The 22735-nt window shown below is 48.4% G+C and overlaps 2 protein-coding genes across 2 annotated transcripts in view; one reads left to right on the forward strand and one right to left on the reverse strand.

Moving 5' to 3' along the window:
• The window catches only part of CORO1A (coronin 1A), a 50938-nt gene extending 34904 nt beyond the window's left edge, over positions 1-16034 (reverse strand). Inside the window, exon 1 of the mRNA XM_048224636.2 lies at positions 14903-16034. The gene's annotated coding sequence lies outside the window, so the exon portion shown is untranslated. The remainder of the gene's footprint in view (positions 1-14902) is intronic.
• Positions 13456-22700, forward strand: MAPK3 (mitogen-activated protein kinase 3). Its single transcript, XM_026515719.4, is given in 11 exon segments — positions 13456-13511; positions 16203-16332; positions 16334-16353; positions 17385-17567; positions 19396-19585; positions 19764-19880; positions 20166-20280; positions 20639-20770; positions 20938-21047; positions 21140-21294; positions 22102-22700. Coding segments are annotated over 10 exon segments (1176 nt in total). The 3' UTR covers positions 21263-21294; positions 22102-22700.
• Positions 22701-22735: the final 35 nt, after the last annotated feature.

Consider the following 22735-nt stretch of genomic DNA (forward strand, 5'->3'; position numbering starts at 1 on the left):
ACACAGCAATATAAGCCTTTCTCAAGAAACAAGAAAAGTCTCAAATACACAATCTAACCTTACGCCTAAAGGAGCTAGAAAAGGAACAGGAAATAAAGCCTAAATCCAGCAGGAGAAGAGAAAGAATAAAGATTAGAGCAGAAATCAATGAAATAGAAACCAAAAGAACAGTAGAACAGATCAACGAAACTAGGAGCTGATTCTCCAAAAAAAATTAGTAAGATCAATAAACCCCCCTGCCAGACTTATCAAAAAGAAAGGACAAAGGACCCAAATAAATAAAATCATAAATGAAAGAGGAAAGATCACAACCAACACTGAAGAAATACAAACAATTATAGGAACATATTATTAGCAACTATATACCAACAAGTTAGGCAATCTGGAAGAAATGGATGCATTCCTAGAAACACAAAAACTACCAAAACTGAAACAGGAAGAAATAGAAAATCTGAACAGACCCATAACCAGCAAAGAAACTGAAGCAGTAATCAAAAATCTCCCAAAACACAAGAGTCCAAGACCAGATGGCTTCCCAGGGGAATTCTACCAAACATTTAAAGGAGAATTAATACCTATTCTTCTGAAGCTGTTTCAAAAAATAGAAATGGAAGAAAAACTTCCAAACTCTTTCTATGAAGCCAGCACTTCCTTGATCCCAAAACCAGACAAAGACCCCATCAAAAAGGAGAATTACAGACCAATATCCCTGATGAATATGAATGCCAAAATACTCACCAAGAGACTAGCCAATAGGATCCAACAGTACATTAAAAGGACTGGGGAAAAACTGAGAGCTTTTCCCCTAGTCAGGAACATGGCAGGCATGTCCACTATCACCACTGCTGTTCAACATAGTTCTAGAAGTTGTAGCCTCAGCAATCAGACAACAAAAAGAAATAAAAGGCATCCAAATCAGCAAAGAAGTCAAATTCTCACTCTTTGCAGGTGACATGATACTCTATGTGGAAAACCCAAAAGACTCCACCCCAAAATTGCTAGAACTCATACAGGAATTCAGCAACCTGACAGGATATAAAATCAATGCACAGAAATCAGTTGCATTTCTATAAACTAACAAGGAGACCGAAGAAAGAGAAATTAAGGAGTCGATCCCATTTACAGTTGCACCCAAAACCATAAGATACCTAGGAATACACCAAACCAAAGAGGCAAAGAATCTGTACTCAGAAAACTATAGAGCCCTTATGAAGAAATTGAGGAAGACACAAAGAAATGGAAAAATGTTCCATGCTCATGGATTGGAAGAACAAATATTATTAAAATGTCCATGCTACCTAGAGCAATCTACACTTCAATGCAAACCCTATCAAAATATTCATCAATTATTTTCACAGAGCTGGAACAAATAATCCTAAAATCTGTATGGAACCAGAAAAGACCCTGAATAGGCAGAGGAAAGTTGAAAAAGAAAACCAATGCTGGGGGCATCACAATGACTGACTTCAAGTTTTATTACAAAGCTGTAGTCATCAAGAGAGTATGGACTGGCACAAAAACAGACACATGGACCGATGGAACAGAACAGAGACCCCAGAAATGGACCCTCAACTCTATACTCGACTAATCTTTGACAACGCAGGAAAGAATATCCAATGGAAAAAAAGACAGTCTCTTCAACAAATGGTGTTAGGAAAACTGGACAGCCACATGCAGAAGAATGAAACTGGGGACGCCCGGGTGGCTCAATTGGTTCGTTAAGCATTTGCTTTCTGCTCAGGTCATGATCTCAGGGTCCTGAGATCGAGCCCCACATCAGGTTCCCTGCTCAGTGGGGAGTCTGCTTCTCCCCACCGTCCACCATCTGTGCTCTCTTGAGCTTTCTCTTAAAATATTTTTTTTAAATGAAAAAAAAAGAATGAAACTGGACTATTTTCTTACAACATACACAAACATAATTCAAAATGGATGAAAGACTTAATGTGAGACAGGAACCCATCAAAATCCTAGAGAAAAACACAGGCAGTAAGCTCTAGGACCTCGGCCACAGCAGCTTCTTGCAAGATGCGTCTCCAAAGGCAAGGGAAACAAAAGCAAAAATGAATTATTGGGACTCCATCAAGATAAAAAGCTTTTGCACAGCAAAGGAAACAGTCAACAAAACCAAAACACAGCCTATAGAATAGGAGAAGATATTTGCAAATGTCTTATCAGATAAAGGGCTAGTATCCAAGATCTATAAAGAACTACTCAAACTCAATACCCAAAAAACAAATAATCTAATCAAGAAATGGGCAGAAGACAGGAGCAGACATTTCTGCAAAGAAGACATCCAAATGGCCAACAGACACATGAAACAATGCTCAACATCACTCAGCATCAGGGAAATACAGATGAAAACCACAATGAGATACCACCTCAAACTAGTCAGAATGGCTAAAATTGGGGTGCCTGGGTGGCATCTGCCTTCAGCTGTTGGTTGGTTAAGTGTCTGCCTTCAGCTAAGGTCATGATCCCAGGGCCATGGGATCGAGTCCCATATCAGGGTCCTAGATCAGTGGGGAACCTGCTCCTCCCTCTGCCTGCTGCTCCCCCTGCTTGTGCATGCTCTCTCTCTCTCTCTCTCTCTCGCTCTCTCTCGCTCTGGCAAAGAAACAAATAAAATCTTTTTTAAAAATGGCTAAAATTGGGGCGCCTGGGTGGCACAGCGGTTAAGCGTCTGCCTTCGGCTCAGGGCGTGATCCCGGCGTTCTGGGATCTAGCCCCACATCAGGCTCCTCTGCTGTGAGCCTGCTTCTTCCTCTCCCACTCCCCCTGCTTGTGTTCCCTCTCTCGCTGGCTGTCTCTCTCTGTCAAATAAATAAATAAAATCTTTAAAAAAAAATGGCTAAAATTAACAAGTCAGGAAATGACAGATGTTGGCGAGGATGCAGAGAAAGGGGAACCCTCTTACACTGTTGGTGGGAACACAAGCTGGTGCAGCCGCTCTGGGAAACAGTATGGAGGGTCCTCAAAAAGTTAGAAATAGAGCTACCCTATGACCCAGAAACTGCACTACTAGGGATTTACCCAAAGATACAAATGTAGTGATCTGAAGGGGCACCTACACGCCAATGTTTATAGCAACAACGTCCACAATAGCCGAACTATGGAAAGAGCCCAGATGTCCATCGACAGAAGAATGGACAAAAAAAGATGTGGTTCATACACACAATGGAATAGTACTCAGCCATTAAAAAAAATGAAATCTTAACCATTTGCAATGACGTGGATGGAACTAGAGGGTATTATACTAAATGAAATAAGTCAGTCAGAGAAAGACGATTATACGATTTCACTCATATGTGGAATTTAAGAAACAAAACAGAGGATCACAGGGGGAAGGAGAGAAAAATAAAACGAGACAAAATCAGAGAGGGAGACAAACCTTCAGAGACTCTTAACTCTAGGAAACAAACTGAGGGTTGCTGGAGGGGAGGTGGGTGGGGGGATGGGGTAACTGGGTGATGGGCATTAAGGAGGGCACGTGATGGAATGAGCACTGGGTGTTACATGCAACTGATCAATTACTAAACTCTACCTCTGAAACTAATAATACACTATATATTAATTAATTGGATTTAAATAAAATAAAATTTTTACAAAATTAAGAAAGAAAAGAAGGCAGAGCACCACTTTGTTCAACCTCAGCTTGGAACATGCACGTCTGCTGATCTCAATTTTTTGCTGTTCCGCACATGCCCACAAATGACCGCAAAAGCACCAAGAGTACTCGGTCTGTGGTTACAAATAAAATTTAGCAAGTAAGCAAATTCGCAAATACAGAATTTGTGGATAATAAAGATTAGCTGCCCTGAAAGAAAAAAAATCAACCAATAAATTTTATATCCAGCAAAACTACCTTTCACAAATGGAGGCAAAATAAAAATATTTTCAAACAAAACTGAGAGAATGTGTTGTTAGCAGACCTGCCTTTCAAGAAATACTAAGAAATGTACCAAGCTGCATGCAAGTAAACCCAGATGGAAATTCAAATCCACACACAGAAAAACAAAAGTACCAATCAAGGTAATTAAGTTATTATGTCAGTATGATGCATATTCTTCTTTTCTTCTCTTAAATGATTTCGGAAGCAATTGTATAAAACAATACACATAGAACTGTATTGTTGGATCTATAACATATAAGAATCTAGTATATTTGGGGGCGCCTGGGTGGCACAGCGGTTGGGCGTCTGCCTTCGGCTCAGGGAGTGATCCTGGCGCTCTGGGATCGAGCCCCACATCAGGCTCCTCTGCTGGGAGCCTGCTTCTTCCTCTCCCACTCCCCCTGCTTGTGTTCCCTCTCTCGCTGGCTGTCTCTATCTCTGTCAAATAAATAAATAAAATCTTTAAAAAAAAAAAAAGAATCTAGTATATTTGATAACAACAGCTCAAAGGTGGGTGGGACCAAAGTTGTATTGGTGTAAGTAAATTACACCAGATGGTAACCTGAATAAATATAATAAAGTCTAAATATACACTTGCCTTCCTTTCTTTTCTCAGCTTCCTTAGTGACATAAAATCATATAAGCTTATAACAATGTATTGTCGGGTTTGAAACATATAGTAACATGTATAACAATAATAGCACAGAAAAGAGGAAGGGGAAATAGAATGACATAGGAGTAACATTGTATATCTCAATGGAATTAAGGTAGCATAAATTTGATGTATATTCTGATTAGTTAATATGTATGTGGTAAGCCCTAGAGCAACCATTAAGAAAATAAGTAAAAAATACAGTAAAAAATTTTAACAGAAAAAAATGACACATGAAAACATGTACTCAATGCAAAAGAAAGCAATAAAGGAAATTTAGTTTGAAAGATACAAATAGGTTGAAAGTAACTGAATGGAATAAGATATATCATGCAAAAAGCAACCCTAAGAAAGCTGGAATGGCTACACTAATATCAGACAAAACAGACTTTCTAGAAGATTTATTTATTAGAGGGCGCCTGAGTGGCTCAGTCGAGCAGCTGCCTTTGGCTCAGGTCATGATTCCAGGGTCCTGGGATTGAGCCCTGCATGGGGCTCTCTGCTCAGCAAGGAGCCTGCTTCTCCCTTCCCCTCTGCCTGCCACTCCCCCTGCTTGTGCTCTCTCTCTCTCTCTCTCTCTCTCTCTCTCTGTCAAATAAATAAATAAAATCTTTTTTAAAAATAAGTAAAGATTTATTTATTAGAGAGAGAGAGAGTAAGGAGAGGAGTAGAGGGGAGAATCTTCAAGCAGACTCCCCCACTGAGCATGGAGCCCAACACGAGGCTCGATCACAGGACCCCAAGATCATGACTTGAGCCTAAACCAAGAGTTGGAGGCTCAACCGACTGAGCCAAGCAAGTGCCCCCAAAGTAGACTTTAATACCAAAAAAAAAAAAAAATGGTACTACAGATAAAAGGGACATTTTATAATTAAAAGTCAACCCATCAGGAAGATGTAGCACTTACAATCATATGCCGACCTAACAAAGAAATATATGAAGCAAAGGCAGACAAAATTAAGGGGGGAAATATAAATTCAGCAATAATGACTGGAGATGTCAATACTGCACCTTTGCTAATGAACAGAATTAACTAGACAATAGTGAAACAAGGACCACCTGAGCAGTACCAAACAGAACGGACCTAACAGCCACCTACAGAACAGCAGCACGTACATATCTTCTCAAGTGCACGTGGAACATTCTCCAGGATGGACCATGTGCTAGGCCATAGAACAAGCCTCCATAAATTTAAAAGGATTGAAGTCAGACAAAATATGTTCTCTGATCACAATGAAATGGGAAATTAATAACAACAAGAAATTTGGGGGGGCACCTGGCTGGCTCAGTTGGTAGTGTATGCAACTCTTGATCTCAGCGTGGAGAGTCTGAACACCACGTTAGGCATAGAGATTCCTTTTTAAAAAAATAAATAGAAGCCCAACCTCTTAGAAAATCTGCTATTGTATATCTTTTTTTAAAAAAGAAATTTTGGGGGGGGGTGCCTGGGTAGCTCAGTTGGTTGAGCCTCTGCCTTCGGCTCAGGTCATGGTCCCAGGGTCCTGGGATCGAGCCCTGCATTAGGCTCCCTCCTCAGCATGGAGCCTGCTTCTCCCTCTCCCTCTGCTGCTCCCCCTGCCTGTGCTCTGTCAAATAAATAAAAACCTTAAAAAAAAAAAATTGGGGAAATTCACAAATATGTGGGAATCAAACAACATGCTATTTAAATTATCAGTGAGACAAAAAAGAAATCACAAGGGAAGTTAGAAAATACTTTGAATAACAAAAAGAAGAAAATACTTTGAGATGAATGAAAATGAAGATACGACATATAAAAACTTACGGTGTGCATCTGAGAGTGCTTAAAGGGGAGCGGCTATAAATTTGAGCCTATATAAGAAATGCCCAAATTAGAAAAGAGAAAGATCTGTAAACAATGACCTAATTATCCACCTTTAGACACTGGAAAAAGAAGCACAAACCAAACCCAAAGGAAGCAGAAAGAAAGAAGCAATGATTAGACTGATGGAAAATAACCGAAAGACCAAAGATAAACCCATATATCTATGGTGAGCTGGTTTTCAACAAGGGTGCCAAGACAGTTCAATGGGGAAAGAACAGTCTTATCAACAAATGGTGCTGGGATCCCTGGATATCCACATGGAATAAGCTTGGACTCCTACATCACACCATATACAAAATATCTAAAAGTGGATCAAAGACCTAAATATAAGAACGAAACCCACAAAACTCTTAGACGAAAACACAGACATAAATCTTCATGACCTGGGAGTAAGCCACAGTTTCTTAGATACAAAACCTAAGCACAAGCAATAGAAGAAAAAAACAAATTGTATCTTCTCAAAATTAAAACATTTTGTACTTTAATTAAATGAAAAAGACAATCTATTAAATGGGAGAAAATATTTGAAAATCATGTACCCAATAGAATACTAACAGAATATATAAAGAACTTGAACAACTCAACAACAAGAAGACTAACGTCCCAATTTTTTTTTAAGATTCCATTTATTTATTTGAGAGAGAGACTGAGAGAGCAAGCACGAGCAGGGGGAGGAGCAGAGGGAGAGGGAGAAGCAGACTCCCCGCTGAGCAGGGAGCCCATCACGGGGCTCAATCCCAGGACCCCGAGATCATGACCTGAGTCAAAGGCAGACGCTTAACCGACTGAGCCACCCAGGTGCCCTAACATCCCAATTTTAAAATGGGCAAAGGACTTGAAGAAACATTTCTCCAAAGAAGATATATAAATGGCCAACAAGCACATAGCCATTAGGAAAATGCAAATAAAAACCACAAGCCACCACTTCACATCTACTAGGATGGGTATAATAAAAAAGACAAATAATAAGAGGTGAGAAGAGAAACTGAAGCCCTCATACACAGCTGGTGATAATATAAAAGGGTACAGCCCCCACGGAAAATGCTGCGGCCGTTCCCCAAAAAGTTAAACATCAAGTTACCATGTGATCTAGCAATTCTCCTAAGTATACACTCAAGAGACCTGAAGATACATGGTCATACAAAAACTTGCACAGAAATGTTCATAGCAGGGGGCGCCTGGGTGGCTCTGTCGTTGTTAGGCGTCTGCCTTCGGCTCAGGGAGTGATCCTGGCGTTCTGGGATCGAGCCCCACATCGGGCTCCTCCGCTATGAGCCTGCTTCTTCCTCTCCCACTCCCCCTGCCTGTGTTCCCTCTCTCGTTGGCTGTCTCTCTCTCTGTCAAATAAATAAATAAAATCTTTAAAAAAAATAAAAAGAAAGAAAGAAATGTTCATAGCACCATTATTCGTAACAGTCAAAAAGTGGAGGGGCGGGCCGCCTGGTCAGTTAAGTGTCCAGCTCCAGGTTTCGGCTCTGGTGGGGATCTCGCGGGTCATGGGATGGAGCCCCGTCAGGCTTCGCACTTGGTGAGGCGTCTACTTAAGGGTTCTTTCCCTCTGCCCGGCCACCCACCTCTCTCAGAATAAATAAGTACATCTTCAAAAAAAAAAAAAAAGTGTAGGGGTGCCTGGCTGGCTCAGTAGATTGAACATGCAACTCTTGATCTTGGGGTCGTGAATTCGGACCCCACGTTGAGTGTAGAGTCTACTTTAAAAAAAAAAAAGGAAACATCCCAAGATCCATCAACTAATGAATGGATATATAAGAATGGTATCTCCATACAATGAAATATGATTCCAGCATAAAAATTGAAGCACTGGGGCGCCTGGGTGGCACAGCGGTTAAGCGTCTGCCTTCGGCTCAGGGCATGATCCCGGCGTTCTGGGATCGAGCCCCACTTCAGGCTTCTCCGCTAGGAGCCTGCTTCTTCCTCTCCCACTCCCCCTGCTTGTGTTCCCTCTCTCGCTGGCTGTCTCTCTCTCTGTCAAATAAATAAATAAAATCTTAAAAAAAAATTGAAGCACTAATGTATGCTACGATCTGGATGAATCTTTTTTTCTTAAGGTTTTATTTATTTATTTGAGAGGGAGAGCAGGAGCAAGGGGAGAGGCAGATTCCCTGCTGAGCAGCGAGCCTGATGCGGGGCTCCATCCCAGGACCCTGGATCATGACCTGAGCCGAAGGCAGATGCTTAACCGACTGAGCCCCCCAGGCACCCCAATCTGGACGAATCTTGAAAACATGCTAAGTAAAGCAAGCCAGGTGGAAAAGCCACATATTACATTATTCCATTTATAGGCAATGTCCGGAATAGGCAAGTCCGTAGAGACAAAAAGCAGATCAGTGGTTGGCAGGAGCTGGAGGGAGTGGGGGGAGCAGGCAGTGACTGCTAATGGGTACGGGGTTTCTTTTTGGGGTGATGAGAATGTTCTAGAATTAGATAACAGTGATGGCGGCACAACCTTGCAAATACACTAAAAATTACTGAATTGTACATTTTCAAATACTGAATTTTATGATGTATATATTATAACTGAAAAAAACACTTGGTTTCAAGGAATGAAGTATTAACATACAGAAGAACACAGATGAATCTCAAAGGTATTACACTAAGTGTAAGAAGTCAAACACCCCATAGTGTATGATTCCATTTATAGGAAATCCTAGAAAAAGCAAAACTAGAGTGACAGAGGGGTGCCTGGGTGGCTCAGTCGGCTAAGCATCTGCCTTGGACCCATGTTATGATCTCAAGCTCAGTGGGGAGGCTGCTTCTCCCTCTCCCTCTGCCCCTCCCTGCCCCACCCCCCTCGTGCTCTTCATCTGCAGGCTGAATATGGCCTTGGGCCACCCATTTGCAGCCTCCAGTCTGGAGCCAGAGGAACATGGGTTCCAGTCCCAGGCCTGACACTCATCCCATGTATGGTCTGGAGCAAAAGGCCAACATCTACCTCGCAAAGCTAGTGTGAAAATCAAATAAGATCATGTGCTTCCCAAAAAGCTAGCGCTTGGGAAGCACTCAGTTTCCCCCTCCAATTTAGCCATCGCCCCCCCCCCAGCACAAAGGAGCTCAATAAATGCATGGTGATATCATATAATCCAAGCTTCTGCAGGTAATAGAAGTATACTTCATCTCTCCAGGGCTCTGGGAAGTAAATAGACAGAAGCAGAAAGAGAAGGGACTCTTACAGCCCCCACCCAGCTCATCGCTGCACTCCATCCCCTCACAAATGAATGTGCAATGAGAAATTGTGCTAAGTTCCACACGCGAAAAGAACCCCACGAGGGAGGCCTATGAAGAGCAGATATTTCAGACTGGGGGTTCAGGGACAGGCTCTTTGTGGAAGAAAATGAAATATTGGCCCAATACAAGGGAAGCAATACTCCCACTGCACTCCCACCGGCTAGGCTACATATAGAAAACAGCGTTCTATTTTGGATGCTGCATTTTAACAGGAACACAGTCAACCCTGAGCTCATCTAGAAAAGCGCTATCCCAGCCGATGAAGGCTATGGACACCAGGCCATAAATATTCAGGTCCGTCATTCAACAAATCTCTATTGAGAGCAAAACACTACTTGATGCTGGAGAGGGTTTAAAAGTAAAGACGCCAGCACTGTGGCCTTCAGGACGTTTTACGACTTAGTAGGGAGGGCAGGACGAGTACATAAATAAATATAATACAAATTTGACATTTGCTCTAAGAAATAAGACGTAGAGATACAGGGGAGCCTGGGTGGCTCAGTCGTTAAGCGTCTGCCTTCGGCTCAGGTCATGAACCGGGGGGTCCTGGGATCGAGCCCCGCATTGGGCTCCCTGCTCAGCGGGAAGCCTGCTTCTTCCTCTCCCACTCCCCCTGCTTGTGTTCCCTCTCTCACTGTCTCTCTCTCTGTCAAATAAATAAATAATCTTTTTTAAAAAAGAAAAGATAATTTCAAAAAGAAAAAAAAGGAAATATAGATACAACACATGCAGGTAGACAATACCAGGATGTTTCCTCCCCACGAAAGGGTGGTATTTGAGCTAATTCTGGAAGTGGAAAGGATTCCTTTTACTGAAAAACCCATGCCACGGAGGGAGCACCCATAAGAGCAGAAACAGCGTAAGCAGAGGTGCCAAAGCAGGAATGTGTACTATGCAGGCCAGTGAGAAGTCCAGTTTGGCTAGAGCAAAAGGTTCATCTAGAAAAGGAGTCCAAAAAGATAGATTCGGATCAAACTAAGTAGAGCCTTGGAAGTTGGTCAAGGAATTTGGACTTTGGTAGTTCATGGGAGGAATTAAGAATTTCTAATCAATTAGCCAAGGTATAGTACATTAAATTTAAATTTTAAATAAATAAATAAATAAATGTCTAATCAGAAACATTGTAATGGACACTGCGGTGTTGCCTGGTTAACGCTTTCTGGGGCCAGCACCCCGATTTTCCGTGGGAAACCATCCCTCTCCTCACCTAGTTCATGTCACACAGGTAGAGATGACTAAATCCCCAATTCCACACTGATTGATTTAGGCATTGGTAAAAACCAATGGGAGTCAAATCTGGGTGTGTTTTTTTTTTAATATTGGTTTATTTATTTAAAATTTTTAAAAGATTTTATTTACTTATTGGACAGAGAGAGAGACAGCCAGCAAAAGAGGGAACACAAGCAGGGGGAGTGGGAGAGGAAGAAGCAGGCTCCTAGCGGAGGAGCCCGATGTGGGGCTCGATCCCAGGACTCTGGGATCACGCCCTGAGCTGAAGGCAGACACTTAATGACTGAGCCTCCCAGGCACCCCAAATCTGGGGTTTTAGTGACAAGAAGACAGAGAGACAGACAGAGGTAAGCTTTTCCTCCTCCTGGAGTTACTGGGGGGAAAAATCAGACTTAAATCTGGAACGTCTGGCGCTCCTGTCACCATGAGAGGAACCAGCTGAGAATGGAACCAATTCAGAAGAAGGCAGAGCTTAGGGTTGGGACCCAAATCCTAATGATATTGAGTCCCTGGACCCAACCCCACCTTAATATCTACCTCTAAACTTTTCAGTAAGTCAATGAACTTCCTCTCTTGTTTAAGTCGGTTCGAGCTGGGTCTTTGACCTCTTGCTACTGAAAGATTCCTGCTTAATACAAACCTCATAAGGGCTGAAGAAAGGAGACCAGTCAGTACAATGGTACATGGGAAATACAATGGTGAAGGCAAGTGAAATGAGGAATCACAAGGAAACATAAGACAAGCCCAAACCTAGGGACATGCTACAAAATAACTGGCTTTAATCTTCCAAAGTGTCAAGGTCTTGAAAAAACCCAGCCCCTCAAAAAAAGACTAAGGAACTTTTCCAGATTAAAGGGAATAAAGGAGTCCTAACAACTGAACACAACATGTGCTCCTGGATTGGATCCTGAACCAGAAAACAGAGATTCGTGGGACAATTGGCAAAATTTAGGGGAAAAAAAATCTATAGGTTAACTATACTGATGTTAATGTCTTGATTTTAATAATTGCACTGTTTATTTAAAATGTTAACATTGGGGCAGCTGGGTGGCTCAGTCGTTAAGCGTCTGCCTTTGGCTCAGGGTGTGATCCCAGAGTCCTGGGATCGAGCCCCACATCAGGCTCCTCAGCTATGAGCCTGCTTCTTCCTCTCCCACTCCCCCTGCTTGTGTTCCCTCTCTCACTGGCTGTCTCTCTCTCCGTCAAATAAATCAATAAAATCTTTAAAAAAAAATAAAATTAACATTTAGGGTTTGTTGATGAAGGGGTATACAGAATACTTTGAAATGTTTTTGCAACTTTTTGGTAAGTTCTGAAATTATAAAAAAAACTTAAAAAGGAACAAAATAAAAATATGCAATTAGGATTTGAGCCGCAGTAGCGATGACGGCCTCAGGAGCTATGGTGGTAATAAAATGGCAAAGAGTTGGCTGGACAAATGAGACATGAGAGGGTCCAATGCTGAGACTGCTGGCGGAAGTGCAGCAAGGAGAGTCTGGAAGACAAACAGCCTTAAAGTAAAAAGGACACATTTCACTGGCTATGGAAGCATCCACGAGCCTCCAGGTGAAGCTGTCCGGCAAATGCTGAAACTCTGCCACTGGAACTAAGGCGAAAGGCAACAGCTAAGGGCAGAGATTTACATAAAGGAAACAGCTGATACCTCCAGAGTATGACATAACCAAGGGTGATGCCACAGAGAAAGGAGCCCAGTGGGGCAGGCAGTGCTGACCACAAAGATTTCAGAGAAGGGGCTGTGGCGCCCGGATGGCTCAGACGGTTGAGTGTCTGACTCTTGGTGTTGGCTCAGGTCATGATCTCAGGGTCATGATCTCAGGGTGGTGATCTCAGGGTCGTGAGATCGAGCCCCACATCAGGCTCCTGCTGGAGATTCTCTCCATCTCCCTCGCCTTCTCCCCTACTCCCTCATGTGTGGTCTCTCTCTCTCTCAAATAAACAAATAAAATAAAATAAAATAAAGATCTCAGAGAAGGGGTCATCTGCAGAATGGTTATTCCAGAGGAGAGATGTCTGAGTAGAGCTCATCTCTAAGATAGGAGAAGTGATGAAAAGAAACAAACAAAAAAACTATTTCAGAGAGTTTTGGGGTTAAAGAAAATAAAGGTCAGTTCTTAAGTCTTTATAAATTATTTTTTAAAAGATTTTATTTATTTTTGAGAGAGAGAGCAAGCACAAGTGGAGGGGAGGGGCAGAGGGAGAAGCAGACTCCCCACTCAGCAGGGAGCCCGATGAGGGACTCGATCCCAGGACCCCGGGATCATGACCTGAGCCGAAGGCAGATCCCCAACCAAATGAGCCATCCAGGCGCCCCATAAATTATTAAATGTGTTCTGACCCCTGTTGCTGCACATTTGCTGCCTTCTCGGGTTGTGCTGACCAGCTGAGGTGGCTGAAATGGGAATGCAAAATTGTGCTCTTCACATGTTACCCTGGGCTAACTGCCCACTGGCCTCTCTTGTGACCTTGACATCACAGATAAGAGCTAGTTTAAGCTTTAGTCTGGGTAGATCCAGAGGACAGAACTAAGCCAACGGCAGCCGTTAGGAAAACTCTAACAGCGCAGTGAGCTGTGACGTAATGCACTGTCTGATGGAGAAAATTATTCCAAAAGCTCCTTCCAACTCAGTAGTTTGGTAAGCTTCTGGGGTTTTTTCTGTTAAATGTTCATATGGCTGCTGTAAGGATGACGGGAGACAAAATACATAAAAGTGCCTGCTGCGGAATAGCTGTTCAGCCTTTATTAGCCGAGTATTGGTCTGTGAAATAGACCACGAAATCCCAAGGAAGTACCAGCCTCAGCCACTAGAGGGGGATCTGAGCCACACTCCTCTGAAACAGACGCAAGCTTGATGTGGCAGGCACCACTCCCCAGGCACCAGCCTTTCCTCTGCTGGGAAACGCGGTCCGCTCAGGAAGCCTGACTCCACGCTGAACTCCATGGTGCTTTCTCTGAGTCATTATATTCTCCCACAGTTGCAAAATGATCTGGCAAAAGTCCCTCAAAGCCTTTTAACTGCTTACTGAGTAACATCCAAACTCCCTGCCCGAACCAAAGGCCTTCCTCAATCTGGCCCCAACCTGCCTCTCCAGCCTGAACTCCCTTTAATCGTTTACACTGCAGCCACACCGGACAAATCATGCTCGGCCTCTATGCCGGGACTCACGCTGCTCCTTTTCAAAGCCTTCCCTCTGTGCCAACCTTCCCAAACCCTACTTCTTTTTCCATCATGCAAATGCTATCTCCTCCTTAACTCCGTCCTCGATTCTCTAAGAAAGAGTGATGTCTTTGGGCACCTGGGTGGCTCCGTCGGTTAAGTGTCTGACTCTTGATTTCGGCTCAGGTCATGATCTCAGGGTTGTGAGATCGAGTACCATGTTGGGCTCCGTGCTCAGCGGGGAGTCTGCTTGAGATTTTCTCTCTCTCTCCCTCTGCCCCTCCCCACATAAAGAAAGAAGAGCGATCTCATGAACCCTGAGCTCACACACCAGATATGACATCCATCTATCTTGTATTACATTGGTTTATGTATATGCAACTTTTCTCTTCAACAGATTAGAAACTCCACAGGTGGCGAGACCAGAGGGTAATCTGCCCAGGGTAACACAGTGAGTAAGCGGTGAAGACTGGATTCTAACCGAGAAAATCCAGAGACCTGTTGCTCTTAACCACTAATTCACAACTATATAGTAATCTTTCATCAGCCACAGTGCCCAGTTCAGAGCTTTGCACACAATACTACTCACAGCTTATCAAATGAATAGCTAAAAACAAAAACAACATACCAAAACAAAAAAACCAAAACATTGGTCTAATTAGCATCTTTTAAACCTTCACTGACTTGTAGGCTATTGGGAACCAGCAACTTGGTCTCATTAATCTGAATTAGAGTGCCTGGCTGTAGATCTAATTATGAGCAATTTCAGAATCATAATTACTGTTCCCTTTGGTCTCTTGATCTGTAATGCATATAAGGATCTACTCCCAGCTTCTAAGGGATTAAAAAAACACAACGTGATTACTTACAACGTGATGTTCCAGCTCACATCTTCTCTATGAAGTGAGGGGGATGGACTGGATGGCCCCCGAGGGCTCTTTCCTCAGTGTTAACAGTCTATGATTCTGGAGATTGAATGGAATTTAAAAGAGCCTCTGCTTCTGTGTCAGAAGATATCATTTTGAGTCTCAACTCCCCAACTCAGATTCCTCGTCTGTAAAATTTGATTCATGCAGTCAAAAATCTTTGAATATCTGAGTGTCAGGCACAAGGAGGGGATACAGTAATGAGCAAGACCGATGTGGCCCCTGCGACCTGCTAAGAGAATCAGATGACACCTATAATATGGGGCTGTCCTACAGAAGCAGCTCAGCTGGTCCAAACATGGTGTAAACTACAAAGTCGAGGACCCAATCAAAAGATGATGATCTTGCCAGGATTCCAGTTTTACCAAGTCCAATGACAACAAAAACGTTACCCAGTTTGCTGTTTTTTTGAGGAAAGCCTGATAGTGTATTTTTGCCAACCTAGTCAACCGTCCTGCTGCAGTTCCACGGAAGGGTGGGCTGAGGTTATCTGCCATCACTTCAGGCACTGCCCCGCTTGGGGGCAGGGGCCAAGTCCCTAGCCGACTCTTGCAGGCCTCTGTCAGAAAGCCTTTGGGCTGGAAGTCTGGACCTGTGGGTTCTCCAGCTCTAAGTCCCCCAGCCCCGGCTCAGGCTTCATTCAGTGTCCTCATCTGGTGAAAGGCAGGCCACACCTGTGAAGAAACCATCTCCCACGCTACTGGGAAACACGGAGGGGGACCGCTTTATCATCGGGCCGGGCCTGGCTCAGGGAGGCCACACTCCAGAGGGCTGGCTAGGGTTCCCTTGGGGTTCTATTTCGAGCCCCCGGCCGCAACTCAACTCGGGCTGCAGCAGAGCTGGGGGGGGGCGCGGGCGACTCTGTCCTGGTCCAGCTCCCGCACACACTTGCTGGGTGGCTCTGGGGAAGGTCACCGGGCGGCCCTGCCGGCTCTTCTGCATTCGACGGGAGGGTGTGGACCGTCTCCCCCGTCGCCCCGGGAGCCCCTAGGCTGCCTGGAGCAGACGGAGCGGGCGGGGGCCGGGGACCACGGCAGCAGCGGAGGGAGAAGCGTGAGCGCGCGGGGCGCAGGTCACGTGGCGGGCGCGGGGGGCGCGCGGGGGCGCGCGGGGGCGGGGCCTGGCGCGCACCGCTCCGCTGGTGGCGAGGCGGGAGGGAAGGGGCGGGGCCTCGGGCGGGGCCGCCGTGGGGGGAGGCGGGCGGGAGGGAGGGGAGGAGTGGAGATGGCGGCGGCGGCGTCAGGGGGGCGGGGGCGGGGGAGCCCCGGGGAGCTGATGGGGTCGGCCCGGGGGTCTCGGGGGAGGTGGAGGTAGTGAAGGGGCAGCCGTTCGACGTGGGCCCGCGCTACACGGAGCTGCATTACATCGGCGAGGGGCGCGTACGGCATGGTCAGGTGAGGGGGGCGTTCCGGGAGGAGGGGGGCTCAGGAGGTGGGGGGCCGGGAGGGATGATGAGTGCCTTCTGGGCCGGGGAGACTCCCAGTGTCCTGAGGAGGCGGGGGGCTTCTCCAGGCTGGGGGGCGTCCCACGGAGGGGGGCCTTGGGGGTGCTTTCTGGGGAGCGGCGCCGCGTACATTCTAAGGGGAGGGGGCTTGGAGGCCCCAGAAGCGACCATTCTGTAATGAGGGGAGGGACGTCTGAGTGTACGCGGGGCAGCTGTGGGGACTTTGGGGACCCTAGGGACACGGGTTGAGGCGGAGACACTAAGTATTCTTAGGGAGGTGATATCCTTAGTGAGGACCGAGTGAAGGACCCTGCTCTGGGGAGAGGATGCCTTGGATTCTCCCAGTGAGGCCTGCCAAGGAGTTCGGGAGAGAGAAGAGCAGAGCTCAGGGGCTAGGCAGGGTGGGGCAGGGCTTTGGGCCTGGAGCCAGGGGCCCAGTGAGCCATGAGGGGTCCAGGAGTGTGTCCTTGCAACTTTTAGGGGGGGTCCGTGAGCGCTCTCCTCCCCAGTGTGTGCTCTGGGCCTTTGTTCCTCTGGGAACAGCTCTCCTGTCCAGGCGCCTCGCCCTAACACCAGTGCCCTCCTCATCCCTTCTTTCCCTGTCCCTCGATGTATCTGCCTCACTGGACGTCCTCCCCTCACCTCCCACTCCCTGGACCTGTCTTGGGTTGAGGGAGCCCATCCTGGAGAGGGGAGGATGAGAGGTCAGGGCAACTAGAATGGACAGGGTTGAGGAGAGGGGAAGTCAGTGAGCGGTCAGTCTCTTCCTCTGTTTGTGAAGTCACTGAAGGGCTGCCTGGCTGGGCCCCAGCTTTCTCCCTGGAGATCCCAGGCCTTCACAGCAGGAAGGAACCAGCATTGTTTATGACTTGGCCAGAGTCCTCTCATGCTCCCTCCCCTCCCTGCTCAGGCCTGGGTGGGGCCACCAGGCCTGGACTCCCCCTATGTCAGGCCACACCAACATCTCTCTGGCCCTCTCAGCTCAGCTTACGACCACGTGCGCAAGATTCGCGTGGCCATCAAGAAAATCAGCCCCTTCGAGCATCAGACCTACTGCCAGCGCACACTGCGGGAGATCCAGATCTTGCTGCGCTTCCGCCACGAGAACGTCATTGGCATTCGGGACATTCTGCGGGCGCCCACCCTGGAAGCCATGAGAGATGTGTATCCTTCACCTTGGCCAGATGGCTGGCCAGGCACGGCCTCAGAGCTGGGCTGGGAGAATGTTGGCTTTCTTTCTGTTTCCTTCTTCCCTGCCACACTCCAAAACAAACCCAGTAAATGAAACTTTCCAGCAGAAAAGAGACCACAGGGTGTAAGAGGGCTGGAAGGCCGGAGGTGAATCCTAGCCTGCCGCAGCCAGGCTGTGTGGCCTTGGGCAAGTCTGTTCTGCGGGGCCTCATTTGGGGGGAGGGTGGGGAGGGTTGGGCTCTATGGGAGCTTTGTCTTTTGACATCTGCAGTTCTGTGACGTGACCCAGCCTCTGCCCACAGTCAGTTCTTGTTTAACAGACGATGATTCTTTCCTCTCTGGGTCCCCAGACTTGAAGGACGGCAGAGAGGAAGAAAACCGCCCATTTCCGAGGGCCTACTATGAGTGAGGTGCTGTGCATGCCAAGTGCTTTGGCATTTCTGATTCTCCCTCCCAGCTGCTATAGGAGATGGGTCTCACCAGCTCCATTTCAAAGATGAGGAAACTGAGGCTCAGAAAGCCTAAAATCAGGTGCTGCTGTTGCTGCCTCCTCCAACCCTCCCCTGGATGAGAACTGTCCTTTCTCTGGCACTTCCTGCTCAGAGCCTCACCCCAGTCACCTGTGGACTTGCACTTTGCCCAGGGAGGGACAGCCTTGCCTTTATTGCCCTCCCCCCACCACCCCACATTGCTTCCCGAGCTTGTCGTCCACTTCCTGCCAGGCCCTGTCGTTCGTGGCTTGTAGCACCCATCACCTCTCCCCACCCCACCCACCCCCAGCCAGTCCCAGTTCTCCACCCAAACGTGGGGATCTGTGCTGCACCGTCTGCAGCCCCCACCACAAGCTGTGGGCAGGAAATCTCCACACTCGCCCCCAGCTCGCCGTGTGACCTTAAGCAAGTCACTGCATCGTGCTGGGCCTCCTCACCTCTAAAACAGCGGCCCAGAGGTCTCCAGAAGGCCCTTTCGAGGCTGATTCTAAAAGGCAGTCCTGACTTACTCTTTCAGAGACCAACCAAATGGCATTTATTTATTTACTTATTTACCTAACGTATGTTTAATTTTTGTTTTCTCTTAAAATACAAAAGGACATTTACTCCTCTGTCTTCTGATGTATGGCCAAGCACGCTTTGAGGAGGAGCGTGCTGTTGGGAGTTTCTCCTCATTCGTCTTGCCCAAACCATTCCCATAAGGCAGGCATTTATTTTTAAGCAAACATTTATTGCACGCCAGATGGTGTTCGCACTATCTCATTTAACCCTCTCAACAGCCATGTGGCATTTATAATAGCAACACTAGTTCATGTTTGCTGAGCACTGACAACGTGCCAAGCTCTGGGCTGGGCTGGCTCGTTTACACGGGTCATGTCACGGAATCTTCATAGTTACCCTCCCAAGAACCATTCTTTCCCCTACTTCCCACATGAGGAAATGGAGGTGCAGGCGGGTTGAGGTCCTAAGGCCAGTGAGCAGTGGAGTGGGGGGTTTCAGGCACCAGCAGAGTGACTCCAGAGCTGTCGCTCCTAACCGTGAAGCTCTCTCGCCGCCTGCAAGCATATGACCCCTGTTTTCCCAAGAAGGAAACTGAGGCCACAGAATGGAAGTACTTTTGTTCAGGGCCGCCTGCTGAGCTGCAGCCTTGAATCTGAGCCTTGTGCAGCTCATGCGATGGGCTGGCAGATCTTCTGAGTCTGAGGGGCACTAGCTGGAAGGGGAGGTGAAGCCTAGCCACCAGAGCCTGTTCTCCTTAACCCAGTGCCTCCCACTGCCCCCACCTGGGGGGTCTCCGGTGCCAACCTCAGCTACATTGTGCAGGACCTGATGGAGACAGACCTGTACAAGTTGCTCAAAAGCCAGCAGCTGAGCAACGACCATGTTTGCTACTTCCTCTACCAGATCCTGCGGGGCCTCAAGTACATCCACTCAGCCAACGTGCTCCACCGGGATCTAAAGCCCTCTAACCTGCTCATCAACACCACCTGCGACCTTAAGGTCAGAGGATTGGGTGCCTGTCCCCTCCTCCCATGGGTCTGGGGCTCCCAGGTGACCAGTAGCCCCCTCGAGTAGAACATCACAAGCAAAGGGAGCGGCGTGGGCAGAGGCGTGGCGCTAGGACTGCCTGGGCCTTGGGCCTTGAGCGCCAAGCTTAGCAGCCTGGGTTGGCTTCCAGATCTGCGATTTTGGCCTGGCCCGGATTGCGGACCCTGAGCATGACCACACCGGCTTCCTGACAGAATATGTGGCCACACGCTGGTACCGGGCTCCAGAAATCATGCTTAACTCTAAGGTAGGGGGGCCACCCACCCCTGAAGGGAAGGGGCCAGGTCCCAGAAAGTGCTGGAGACACCTCTGAGCCAGGCATGACTCCCATGATGCAGGATGTCTGCCTCCAGGCCTTGTCACATGATGCCAGTTCTTAGGCTCTGGAAGGAGGCTGAGCATTAGGTCCTCCAGGCCTCTGCCCTCTTCCTTCCTGGCTGGTATTGAGTCTAGATTGGATAGTGGCTTGGCCCAGACAGCAGCGCCCTGTTGAGGCTGGCCCAGGAGCCCACTGCTTTCTCCTCCTCCCTAGGGCTACACCAAGTCCATCGACATCTGGTCTGTGGGCTGCATTCTGGCTGAGATGCTCTCCAACCGGCCCATCTTCCCTGGCAAGCACTACCTGGACCAGCTCAACCACATTCTGGGTGAGGGGGGCCTGGCCAGCTAAGTGGGAGGGAGATGAGTGGGAGGTGAGGTTTCTTTATAGCCAGGGTCCCACCACATGTGGAGCCCCTACGGCCTCTCACAGTATTTCAGTGAGATATAGACACGATCCCCATTCGATAGATGGGAGGAGCCCACTAAGCCCCACACTTAGTGCTCCTATCAGGATTTGAACCTGTGGCTGCCCCCATCCAGACCCCTTGCCCTTCATCACCATAGTGTTGGCTGGGAGATGACTGTCACGGCTTGGAGCTCATTGGTGGGGACTCCTGTTTTGGGTGCCTTCTGTTCTGAGAAGGGAGAGGAGAACTCTCACCGAGGCACCTGCCTTACCCACAGGTATCCTGGGCTCCCCATCCCAGGAGGACTTGAATTGTATCATCAATATGAAGGCCCGAAACTACCTGCAGTCTCTGCCCTCCAAGACCAAGGTGGCCTGGGCCAAGCTTTTTCCCAAGTCGGACTCCAAAGGTAAGAGAGACTCGGGGGCTGGTACTGGATAGAAACTCCGTGCAGAGGAGGGTACATGAGCCAAGCAGATGCCTGAGTAGACAGGACCCTGGGCACGAGAAGCAAAGCAATGCTTCTGGGAGCTCTTCCAGCCTTCTCTTTGACCCCTGACTCCTGCCCTTACCTAGCCCTTGACCTGCTAGACCGGATGTTGACCTTTAACCCCAACAAACGGATCACAGTGGAAGAAGCGCTGGCTCACCCCTACTTGGAGCAGTACTACGACCCAACAGATGAGGTGGGCCAGCCGCCAGCAGCGGGGCTGCCGGGTCGGTGATGGGTAGGCGTCCCTCAGCGCCCGGCCTGAGCCTGACTTCTTTGCCACCGCAGCCGGTGGCCGAGGAGCCTTTCACCTTTGACATGGAGCTGGATGATCTACCCAAGGAGCGGCTGAAGGAGCTCATCTTCCAGGAGACAGCCCGCTTCCAGCCTGGGGCGCTGGAGGCCCCCTAATCTGGACAGACACCTCTGTTCCTTGGGGCCTGGTGAGTGCTTCCTACTGCCCACGCACAGACTCACCCCGATACCGGTGTGTGCAGCACACCTCCATACAATCACAGGCTTGTTCACGCCCACGAGGCAGGTGCATGGTGGCAACAGAAAGGCTAGAGCCTGCCCAGGCCACAGACCGCAGCCCTGAAGGTCTCCCACCTGGCAATACCCTGCACCCCGGCACCCTCCAGCCTCCATGGCTGGAGGTCCCCGAGTGCCCCTCTCCCTGATCTGTGGACAGGGAGCCAGGTTTTGGCTCCCCGGTGTGGGCAGAGAGGCAGGTCGGGCAGTAATTGCTTTGGGAGGAGCCGGCAGTACCCAGCCTGACCCAGATGCCAAGTTCCCTCGCACCTGATGCCCGGGTCAGTGGTTCTCACAGCTGCCCACACAGCTCTCCTTCCTCGAGTCTCTTTCCGTCCTCCCGCCCAGCAGCAGCCCGATGGAAGGAAGGCAAACACCCCTACGCTCCAGCTCCAGCCCTGACACTTAGTAAGAGCCGTGCAACATTGTGCAAGACCCCTCAGCTCTCTGTGCCTCAGTTTCCTGGGGAGAGCTCTGAGGACAACAGCAGGCACAGAGCCCTAAGCACTGTTCTCGGGTGTTTATACGCATTAGCTAGTTCCACCCTCCAGCTGTGCCCTGAGCTAGGCACTGAGGCCCCCCCACATACAGTTAAGGATGACCAGGCCCATCCCGGGCAGGGCAGCCGTGAGATGAGATGAGGGAGGTGGAGGTCAGGACTCTGGCACGTCCTCTGGTGGGTTCTGACGGTTCCTTTCCCACCTCTTTTTTTTGTTTAGGCCCTGCCTCCTGCCTGCCCCTCCCCTGCCGGACTGTTAGGAAATGGACACTGTGCCCCGCCCAGACCCCCGGCAGGCCCCCGGGCAGGGCAGAGGGCAAGCCTGGCCACCTTCCCCGGCTTCGCTCTGGTCTCCTGCTTCAGGCAGGCCAAGGCTCCCTCTGCCCCACCTCGCCTCCCAGGACCTGAGGGGCTCGGGTGGCCCCAAAGCAAATTGCCCTCTGCTGCTTGCCTTCGTCTACCCCAGCTATCCCAGCCTCTGGTAGTTCTGGAATGGAAGGGCTCTGGCTGCCCCGGGACCTACTGAAGGGCAGTGGGGGGATGGGGGTTACTGAGTAGGGACTCGGGGCAAGCCCTGACCCATTAAAACCCCACCCTATTTTCCCTGAAGGAATATTCCTAAGGCTCAAGGGCTAGTACCCCTGAGGAGCAGGGCTCAGGCCTACACCCCCTCCCCCAAAGTGGCCACGTCTAACACCCCTGCTGCCTCCGTGTGTGGGTGAACAGAAGTGGAGCGGGGGGGCCCCGAGGAGAGCCTGGTGCCCCCGCCCACCCCTGCGCCTCTATCTAATATATAAATATAGAGATGTGTATATGATGGCCCTGGCTCTGTCTGTATCCGCCGACACCCCCAC

The sequence above is a fragment of the Ursus arctos genome, unplaced genomic scaffold (genome assembly GCF_023065955.2).
Source record: "Ursus arctos isolate Adak ecotype North America unplaced genomic scaffold, UrsArc2.0 scaffold_2, whole genome shotgun sequence".
Taxonomy (NCBI): Eukaryota; Metazoa; Chordata; class Mammalia; order Carnivora; family Ursidae; genus Ursus; species Ursus arctos.